This window comes from Salvelinus fontinalis, chromosome 5 (genome assembly GCF_029448725.1).
Source record: "Salvelinus fontinalis isolate EN_2023a chromosome 5, ASM2944872v1, whole genome shotgun sequence".
NCBI classification, from domain to species: domain Eukaryota; kingdom Metazoa; phylum Chordata; class Actinopteri; order Salmoniformes; family Salmonidae; genus Salvelinus; species Salvelinus fontinalis.
Window position 1 is genome coordinate 64,938,882 of NC_074669.1, and position 11,196 is coordinate 64,950,077.

The window sequence follows — 11,196 nt, forward strand, 5'->3', positions numbered from 1 at the left end:
GACCACAACCAGACCACCCTAGACCACCCTAGACCACAACTAGACCACCCCTAGACCACCCTAGACCACAACTAGACCACCCTAGACCACCCTAGACCACAACTAGACCACCCTAGACCACAACTAGACCACAACTAGACCACCCTAGACCACAACTAGACCACAACTAGACCACCCTAGACCACAACTAGACCACCCTAGACCACAACTAGACCACAACTAGACCACAACTAGACCACAACTAGACCCCCCTAGACCACAACTAGACCACCCTAGACCACAACTAGACCACAACTAGACCACAACTAGACCACAACTAGACCACAACTAGACCACAACTAGACCACAACTAGACCCCCCTAGACCACAACTAGACCATCCTAGACCACCCTAGACCACCCTAGACCACAACTAGACCACAACTAGACCACCCTAGACCACAACTAGACCACCCTAGACCACCCTAGACCACCCTAGACCACAACTAGACCACAACTAGACCACCCTAGACCACAACTAGACCACCCTAGACCACCCTAGACCACAACTAGACCACCCTAGACCACCCTAGACCACAACTAGACCACAACTAGACCACAACTAGACCATCCTAGACCATCCTAGACCACCCTAGACCACCCTAGACCACAACTAGACCACAACTAGACCACCCTAGACCACAACTAGACCACCCTAGACCACCCTAGACCACCCTAGACCACAACTAGACCACAACTAGACCACAACTAGACCACCCTACACCACAACTAGACCACCCTAGACCACAACTAGACCACCCTAGACCACAACTAGACCACCCTAGACCACAACTAGACCACAACTAGACCACCCTAGACCACAACTAGACCACCCTAGACCACAACTAGACCACCCTAGACCCCCCTAGACCACAACTAGACCACAACTAGACCACAACTAGACCACAACTAGACCACCCTAGACAACTAGACCACCCTAGACCACAACTAGACCACCCTAGACCACAACTAGACCACCCTAGACCACAACTAGACCACCCTAGACCACCCTAGACCACAACTAGACCACAACTAGACCACCCTAGACCACTGATGTCATGGAGTGTGTGTAGTGTGTGCTCGTGCGCTGTCTCACCAGCCCGGCAACGGCGGCGGTAGCCGTGGCGATGGCGGGGATGATCTTCCCGGCGATGCGTTTGGTCTTGAGGCGGTCGGCCACCTCGATGGAGTACATCCTGGCCCTGAGGGAGGAGGCCGCCGCCACGAAGTCCATGTGACCGTTGAGGTCGTCGTCCTTCTCGAACATCCGGGGAGACATCCGTAACCTCTCTGTAGGCCACACACAGTCAGGGGTTAGGAGTGTGTCGATAGTGCCCTCCAGCTGACTGAATGATGGGGGGGGGGGGGGGGGGGGGAATGATGGTGAGAATGAGTGAGACAGAGAGAGAGACAGAGAGACAGACAGACAGAGAGACAGACAGAGAGAAAGACAGAGAGAAAGACAGAGAGACAGACAGAGAAAGACATGGAGACAGACAGAGAAAGACAGACAGGGAGAGAGTGTGTGTGTGTGTGTGTGTGTGTGTGTGTGTGTGTGTGTGTGTGTGTGTGTGTGTGTGTGTGTGTGTGTGTGTGTGTGTGTGTATACCTGGTGTAACGTGGTCTGCACTGATAGCCTCCTCTAACTGGGCGATGGCCTCTCTCTCCTCCTCGCTGCTCACAGACAGCTTCATCTGATCAGGCTTCTTCACATTCTCATCCGTCTCAATACGCTAGCCAGATCAATACATTAATCAATACATCAATATACTGTATTAATCAAACCTCACATTCTCATCTGTCTCAATACGCTAGCCAGATCAATACATTAATCAATACATCAATATACTGTATTAATCAAACCTCACATTCTCATCTGTCTCAATACGCTAGCCAGATCAATACATTAATCAATACATCAATATACTGTATTAATCAAACCTCACATTCTCATCTGTCTCAATACGCTAGCCAGATCAATACATCAATATACTGTATTAATTAAACTTCACATTCTCATCTGTCTCAATACGCTAGCCAGATCAATACATTAATCAATACATCAATATACTGTATTAATCAAACCTCACATTCTCATCTGTCTCAATACGCTAGCCAGATCAATACATTAATCAATACATCAATATACTGTATTAATTAAACTTCACATTCTCATCTGTCTCAATACGCTAGCCAGATCAATACATTAATCAATACATCAATATACTGTATTAATCAAACTTCACATTCTCATCTGTCTCAATACGCTAGCCAGATCAATACATTAATCAATACATCAATATACTGTATTAATCAAACCTCACATTCTCATCTGTCTCAATACGCTAGCCAGATCAATACATTAATCAATACATCAATATACTGTATTAATTAAACTTCACATTCTCATCTGTCTCAATACGCTAGCCAGATCAATACATTAATCAATACATCAATATACTGTATTAATCAAACCTCACATTCTCATCTGTCTCAATATGCTAGCCAGATCAATACATCAATCAATAAACAAATGTGGCAATTCATACATCCATAAAACAACCACTCAATCAATAAAACAACCACTCAATCAATAAAACAACCACTCAACCAATAAAACAACCACTCAACCAATAACACAACCACTCAACCCATAAAACAACCACTCAACCAATAACACAACCACTCAATCAATAACACAACCACTCAACCAATAACACAACCACTCAATCAATAACACAACCACTCAACCAATCCAAAAAATATATCCATCAATCAATCAGCAATATTTATCAATACATTAAGTGAATCTATCAATACAGTCCGTCAATCAATCCATCCCATAACCCAGTGTCGTCCATAGTAACCGTGGTATCCTTACCTTCTCGGCTGGCCTGTACTCTGGGATGGTAATCTCTGACAACATCCTGGACACGGCTTCCTGTGACAGATCCTGCGGACACACACACAGCCCCCCGGGGGGGGGGGGGGGGGGGGGGGGGGGGGGGGTAAATACCATTTGAATTCAAGGACGTATACTGAAAGTCAAATTCCAATTCTCTTCAATAGATTCCAATGGATTTGGAAGTGACCCCCAACCCTGGAAAGACAAAAGGGGCGGGGGGGGGGGATCGATAGTTACATATGCTCCAGAATTAAAGTATTTTTACTTCAGTTTGTTCTCCATATTGTTTTTACATATCCTATTGTGAGGTCTCTGATAATTCAATACGTATCGTATGGTGAGGTCCCTGATAATTCAATACGTATCGTACGGTGATCTCCCTGGTAATTCATTACATATCGTATGGTCCCTGGTAATTCATTACATATCGTATGGTCCCTGGTAATTCATTACATATCGTATGGTCCCTGGTAATTCATTACATATCGTATGGTCCCTGGTAATTCATTACATATCGTATGGTCCCTGGTAATTCATTACATATCGTATGGTCCCTGGTAATTCATTACATATCGTATGGTGAGGTCCCTGGTAATTCATTACATATCGTATGGTGAGGTCCCTGGTAATTCATTACATATCGTACGATGAGGTCCCTGGTAATTCATTACATATCGTATGGTGAGGTCCCTGATAATTCAATACGTATCGTACGGTGATCTCCCTGGTAATTCATTACATATCGTATGGTCCCTGGTAATTCATTACATATCGTATGGTGAGGTCCCTGGTAATTCATTACATATCGTATGGTGATCTCCCTAGTAATTCATTACATATCGTATGGTGAGGTCCCTGGTAATTCATTACATATCGTATGGTGAGGTCCCTGGTAATTCATTACATATCGTATGGTGAGGTCCCTGGTAATTCATTACGTATCGTACGGTGAGGTCCCTGATAATTCAATACGTATCGTACGGTGAGGTCCCTGGTAATTCATTACGTATCGTACGGTGAGGTCCCTGATAATTCAATACATATCGTATGGTGAGGTCCCTGGTAATTCATTACATATCGTATGGTCCCTGGTAATTCATTACATATCGTATGGTCCCTGGTAATTCATTACATATCGTATGGTCCCTGGTAATTCATTACATATCGTATGGTCCCTGGTAATTCATTACATATCGTATGGTCCCTGGTAATTCATTACATATCGTATGGTGAGGTCCCTGGTAATTCATTACATATCGTATGGTGAGGTCCCTGGTAATTCATTACATATCGTACGATGAGGTCCCTGGTAATTCATTACATATCGTACGGTGAGGTCCCTGGTAATTCATTACATATCGTATGGTCCCTGGTAATTCATTACATATCGTATGGTGAGGTCCCTGGTAATTCATTACATATCGTATGGTGAGGTCCCTGGTAATTCATTACATATCGTACGATGAGGTCCCTGGTAATTCATTACATATCGTACGGTGAGGTCCCTGGTAATTCATTACATATCGTATGGTCCCTGGTAATTCATTACATATCGTATGGTGAGGTCCCTGGTAATTCATTACATATCGTATGGTGAGGTCCCTGGTAATTCATTACATATCGTATGGTCCCTGGTAATTCATTACATATCGTATGGTGATCTCCCTGGTAATTCATTACATATCGTATGGTGAGGTCCCTGGTAATTCATTACGTATCGTATGGTGAGGTCCCTGATAATTCATTACATAACGTACGGTGAGGTCCCTGGTAATTCATTACATATCGTACGGTCCTTGGTAATTCATTACATATCGTATGGTCCCTGGTAATTCATTACATATCGTATGGTCCCTGGTAATTCATTACATATCGTATGGTGAGGTCCCTGGTAATTCATTACATATCGTACGGTGAGGTCCCTGGTAATTCATTACATATCGTATGGTCCCTGGTAATTCATTACATATCGTATGGTCCCTGGTAATTCATTACATATCGTACGGTGAGGTCCCTGATAATTCATTACATATCGTATGGTCCCTGGTAATTCATTACATATCGTACGGTCCCTGGTAATTCATTACATATCGTACGGTCCCTGGTAATTCATTACATATCGTATGGTCCCTGGTAATTCATTACGTATCGTATGGTGAGGTCCCTGGTAATTCATTACATATCGTATGGTCCCTGGTAATTCATTACATATCGTATGGTCCCTGGTAATTCATTACATATCGTATGGTCCCTGGTAATTCATTACATATCGTATGGGGAGGTCCCTGATAATTCATTACATATCGTACGGTGATCTCCCTGGTAATTCATTACATATCGTATGGGGAGCTCCCTGGTAATTCATTACATATCGTATGGGGAGGTCCCTGATAATTCATTACATATCGTATGGGGAGGTCCCTGGTAATTCATTACATATCGTATTGTGAGGTCCCTGGTAATTCATTACATATCGTATGGTCCCTGGTAATTCATTACATATCGTATGGTCCCTGGTAATTCATTACATATCGTATGGTCCCTGGTAATTCCTTACATATCGTATGGTCCCTGGTAATTCATTACATATCGTATGGGGAGGTCCCTGATAATTCATTACATATCGTATGGTGAGGTCCCTGGTAATTCATTACATATCGTATGGTGTTCACTCTCTCTATTTCACTAGTAACTGATTCATACTCTATACAGAGGAGAGATAGAGATATAGTAAAACAGAGAGATAGAGATATAGAGAGATAGTGAAATTGTGAAATAGAGAGATATAGAGATAGTGAATTAGAGATGGAGATAGTGAAATAGAGAGATAGAGAGATAGTTAAATAGAGAGAGAGAGAGATAGTGAAATAGAGAGATATAGAGATAGTGAAATAGAGATAGAGATAGTGAAATAGAGATAGAGATAGTGAAATAGAGAGAGTGAAAGAGAGAGATAGTGAAATAGAGAGATATAGAGATAGAGAGATAGTGAAATAGAGAGATCGTGAAATAGATAGAGAGATAGTGAAATAGAGAGATATCGAGAAATAGAGAGAGAGAGATAGTGAAATAGAGATAGAGATAGTGAAATAGAGAGAGTGAAATAGAGAGAGAGTGAAATAGAGAGATAGAGAAAGAGAGAGTGAAATAGAGAGATAGAGAGATAATGAAATAGAGAGATATAGAGATAGTGAAATAGAGAGAGATAGTGAGAGATAGTGAAATAGAGAGATAGTGAGAGATAGTGAAATAGAGAGATAGTGAAATAGAGAGAAAGTGAAATAGGGAGATAGAGAGAAAGAGAGAGACAGAGAGAAAGAGAGCTAGAGGTATATATATAGGGATATAGAGTGTGTGCGTGTGTACCTTCTCTGAGTAGGGGATGTTGTAGATTTCAGCATAAAGCCGAGCTGCGCTCACCACAAAACTGAAGTGCCTGATGGGAAACACAGAGGGAAATGAGAGTTACAAATAACTAAAAGGAGTTGGAGATAATGGGAGGTCACCAACAGGTCAGGGGTCACCAACAGGTCAATCTAGAGAGAGGTGTAGAGCAAGGGTCACCAACAGGTCAATCTAGAGAGAGGTGTAGAGCAGGGGTCACCAACAGGTCAATCTAGAGAGAGGTGTAGAGCAGGGGTCACCAACAGGTCAATCTAGAGAGAGGTGTAGAGCAGGGGTCACCAACAGGTCAATCTAGAGAGAGGTAGAGCAGGGGTCACCAACAGGTCAATCTAGAGAGAGGTGTAGAGCAGGGGTCACCAACAGGTCAATCTAGAGAGAGGTAGAGCAGGGGTCACCAACAGGTCAATCTAGAGAGAGGTAGAGCAGGGGTCACCAACAGGTCAATCTAGAGAGAGGTGTAGAGCAGGGGTCACCGACAGGTCAATCTAGAGAGGTGTAGAGCAGGGGTCACCAACAGGTCAATCTAGAGAGAGGTGTAGAGCAGGGGTCACCAACAGGTCAATCTAGAGAGAGGTAGAGCAGGGGTCACCAACAGGTCAATCTAGAGAGAGGTGTAGAGCAGGGGTCACCAACAGGTCAATCTAGAGAGAGGTAGAGCAGGGGTCACCGACAGGTCAATCCCCAGCTACCAGTAGCTACCAGCCCACCTATGAGGAGCTCGCCAAACAATTCTGAAAGTACATGCAATTTTCAAACGTTCCACCGCCAACTGTCATGAACAAATCTCAAAAGTATCAAACACAAGATCCCAGCTATCTAATCAAAACAACATTGACATTAACCCCGACACCTGGTGAGCCACTATTGGCTTAAAAAAAACAAACCTAATACAATATCTGCCAATTAATTTCCAGCAATATTGTCCGTCCGTCCGTCTGTGTGGTGCAGCTAACCTTTGTGCACCCGAGTAGTTAACTAGGTTGTGTTCTTTTACTCAATCAGACGTTATTATCATGGGTGACTTCAATTATGATTTGGGAAACATGCAGGCTTCAGACAATCTAAACAACAACATGTGATTTAAACCTAAACCCAGCTGGTGACTAAGCCGACACGGCCCCAAACCCTAAAGATCATTCAAAGTCAATTCTGATTGAGCTTATTTTTTTAAAGGAATTCACCACTCAGAAATATGTTTCTACTGGTGTCTTCACACCCAAGACATTAGTGACCATTACCAGAACGCAAAATTCTAAGCCTTGTGACATCACAAAGAGGAAATTGTAAAAACTTCAGTCTAGTCTTTTTTTTTTTACACAAATCTTTATTTTAGTGACCTTGATTGTATTTAGCTTTGAGCGTCTTTGCAGATGTCTTCAATACTATTGTGTGGATAATCATGCTCCCTTCAAAAAAAATTAAGGGTTTAAAGGTAGATCGAATACCTGCTAAACTCAGGAATTTTCAGAAGTTATTCATAAAAGATATAATGTTTGGGTCAAGGCCAGGAACAGCAAGTTTTTATGCATTGTGTAAGAATCTGATTATGATGTAACTGCTCTTTCGGATTGTAATGGGAACCCCGGCTAAATTCGGGAAAGCTGTCAAATCCCTGAAGGGTTGGGCCTCAGGAGTGGCACAGCAGTCTAAGGCACTGCAGTGCTTGAGGCGACACTACAGACCCGGGTTCGATCCCAGTCTGTGTCGCAGCCGGCCGCGATCGGGAGACCCATGAGGCGGCGGCGCACAATTGGCCCAGCGTCTACCAATTAGATAACTAAACCTATTCACAATGATATTGGGCTGGATACCGATAAGGGGAAACTTGCTGAATGATCAGAGAAATGATAGTCAACACTTTTCTTTTAGGCTTATTTACAGAAAAACAAGTCCTGGTAGCTTTGCTAGCAATAGACAACAAGAAGTCCACAGGAGCTGACCAATTGGATCCTGGTCTATTTAAGTGTGCCGCGCCCATTATTGTTGGCTCAATAACCTACTTTTTTTGTTATCAGGAAATATTCCAAAAGAATGGAAATCAGCTCTTGTGCTGCCTCTCCATAAGGACGGGGACAGTAGAGACCAAGACTTCCTGGTCTAGCTACGATTCTAGAATCCCTGGTAAAACATTGCTCTTTTTTTAAAATCTGAGAAATGTATTTTGAATGTAAACCAATCAGGGCTTAGGCCTGGACATCCAATCAGGGTTTAGGTCTGGACATCCAATCAGGGTTTAGGCCTGGACATCCAATCAGGGTTTAGGCCTGGACATCCAATCAGGGTTTAGGCCTGGACATCCAATCAGGGTTTAGGCCTGGACATCCAATCAGGGTTTAGGCCTGGACATCCAATCAGGGTTTAGGCCTGGGCATCCAATCAGGGTTTAGGTCTGGACATCCAATCAGGGTTTAGGCCTGGACATCCAATCAGGGTCTAGGCCTGAACATCCAATCAGGGTCTAGGCCTGAACATCCAATCAGGGTCTAGGCCTGGACATCCAATCAGGGTTTAGGCCTGGACATCCAATCAGGGTTTAGGCCTGGACATCCAATCAGGGTTTAGGTCTGGACATCCAATCAGGGTTTAGGTCTGGACATCCAATCAGGGTTTAGGTCTGGACATCCAATCAGGGTTTAGGCCTGGACATCCAATCAGGGTTTAGGCCTGGACATCCAATCAGGGTTTAGGCCTGAACATCCAATCAGGGTTTAGGCCTGGACATCCAATCAGGGTTTAGGCCTGGACATCCAATCAGGGTTTAGGCCTGGACATCCAATCAGGGTTTAGGTCTGGACATCCAATCAGGGTCTAGGCCTGGACATCCAATCAGGGTCTAGGCCTGGACATCCAATCAGGGTCTAGGCCTGGACATCCAATCAGGGTCTAGGTCTGGACATCCAATCAGGGTTTAGGTCTGGACATCCAATCAGGGTCTAGGTCTGGACATCCAATCAGGGTTTAGGCCTGGACATCCAATCAGGGTTTAGGTCTGGACATCCAATCAGGGTTTAGGCCTGGACATCCAATCAGGGTTTAGGCCTGGACATCCAATCAGGGTTTAGTCCTGGGCATCCAATCAGGGTTTAGGTCTGGACATCCAATCAGGGTTTAGGCCTGGACATCCAATCAGGGTCTAGGCCTGAACATCCAATCAGGGTCTAGGCCTGAACATCCAATCAGGGTCTAGGCCTGGACATCCAATCAGGGTCTAGGCCTGGACATCCAATCAGGGTTTAGGCCTGGACATCCAATCAGGGTTTAGGCCTGGACATCCAATCAGGGTTTAGGTCTGGACATCCAATCAGGGTCTAGGCATGGACATCCAATCAGGGTTTAGGTCTGGACATCCAATCAGGGTTTAGGTCTGGACATCCAATCAGGGTCTAGGCCTGGACATCCAATCAGGGTTTAGGCCTGGACATCCAATCAGGGTTTAGGCCTGGGCATCCAATCAGGGTTTAGGCCTGGACATCCAATCAGGGTTTAGGCCTGGACATCCAATCAGGGTTTAGGCCTGGACATCCAATCAGGGTCTAGGCCTGGACATCCAATCAGGGTTTAGGTCTGGACATCCAATCAGGGTCTAGGTCTGGACATCCAATCAGGGTCTAGGCCTGGACATCCAATCAGGGTTTAGGCCTGGACATTCAATCAGGGTTTAGGCCTGGACATCCAATCAGGGTTTAGGCCTGGACATCCAATCAGGGTTTAGGCCTGGGCATCCAATCAGGGTCTAGGCCTGGACATCCAATCAGGGTCTAGGCCTGGACATCCAATCAGGGTTTAGGCCTGGACATCCAATCAGGGTCTAGGCCTGGGCATCCAATCAGGGTTTAGGCCTGGACATCCAATCAGGGTTTAGGTCTGGACATCCAATCAGGGTTTAGGTCTGGACATCCAATCAGGGTCTAGGCCTGGACATCCAATCAGGGTTTAGGCCTGGACATCCAATCAGGGTTTAGGCCTGGGCATCCAATCAGGGTTTAGGTCTGGACATCCAATCAGGGTCTAGGCCTGGACATCCAATCAGGGTCTAGGCATGGACATCCAATCAGGGTTTAGGTCTGGACATCCAATCAGGGTTTAGGCCTGGACATCCAATCAGGGTTTAGGCCTGGACATCCAATCAGGGTTTAGGCCTGGACATCCAATCAGGGTTTAGGCCTGGACATCCAATCAGGGTTTAGGCCTGGACATCCAATCAGGGTTTAGGTCTGGACATCCAATCAGGGTCTAGGCCTGGACATCCAATCAGGGTCTAGGCCTGGACATCCAATCAGGGTCTAGGCCTGGACATCCAATCAGGGTCTAGGCCTGGACATCCAATCAGGGTCTAGGCCTGGACATCCAATCAGGGTCTAGGCCTGGACATCCAATCAGGGTCTAGGCCTGGACATCCAATCAGGGTCTAGGCCTGGACATCCAATCAGGGTCTAGGCCTGGACATCCAATCAGGGTCTAGGCCTGGACATAGCACTATTACAGCAACCATTTTAGTTGTTAATGATGTCATTGCTTTAGACACTAAACTGAAATGTGCTGCTTTGTTTGTGGACCCGTCAAAAGCTTTTGATACCATTGATCATGAATAAGTTGTTCCTCGATCGGCCTGAGCACTGACGCCTGTTCACGGTTTCATGATTATCTTAGTGACAGAACTCAGGCCATCGTGATTGACGGGGGTTAAAGTCTGAATTTCATGATTATCTCAGTGACAGAACTCATGGCCATCGTGATAGACGGGGGTTAAAGTCTGAATTTCATTATTATCTTAGTGACAGAACTCAGACCATCGTGATTGACGGGGTTAAAGTCTGAATTTCATGATTATCTTAGTGACAGAACTCA

At 44.8% G+C, this 11,196-nt stretch overlaps 1 protein-coding gene across 3 annotated transcripts in view; it reads right to left on the reverse strand.

Annotated features, from left to right (window-relative positions):
- Positions 1 to 11,196, reverse strand: part of uba6 (ubiquitin like modifier activating enzyme 6) — a 66,197-nt gene that overhangs the window by 14,840 nt on the left and 40,161 nt on the right. For all 3 annotated transcript variants that reach the window (XM_055924154.1, XM_055924155.1, XM_055924156.1), the window contains exons 26-29: positions 6,310 to 6,379; positions 2,920 to 2,991; positions 1,648 to 1,771; positions 1,135 to 1,328 (exon numbers count right to left, since the gene is read on the reverse strand). In XM_055924154.1, the coding sequence (XP_055780129.1) occupies positions 1,135 to 1,328; positions 1,648 to 1,771; positions 2,920 to 2,991; positions 6,310 to 6,379 (460 nt within the window). The remainder of the gene's footprint in view (positions 1 to 1,134; positions 1,329 to 1,647; positions 1,772 to 2,919; positions 2,992 to 6,309; positions 6,380 to 11,196) is intronic.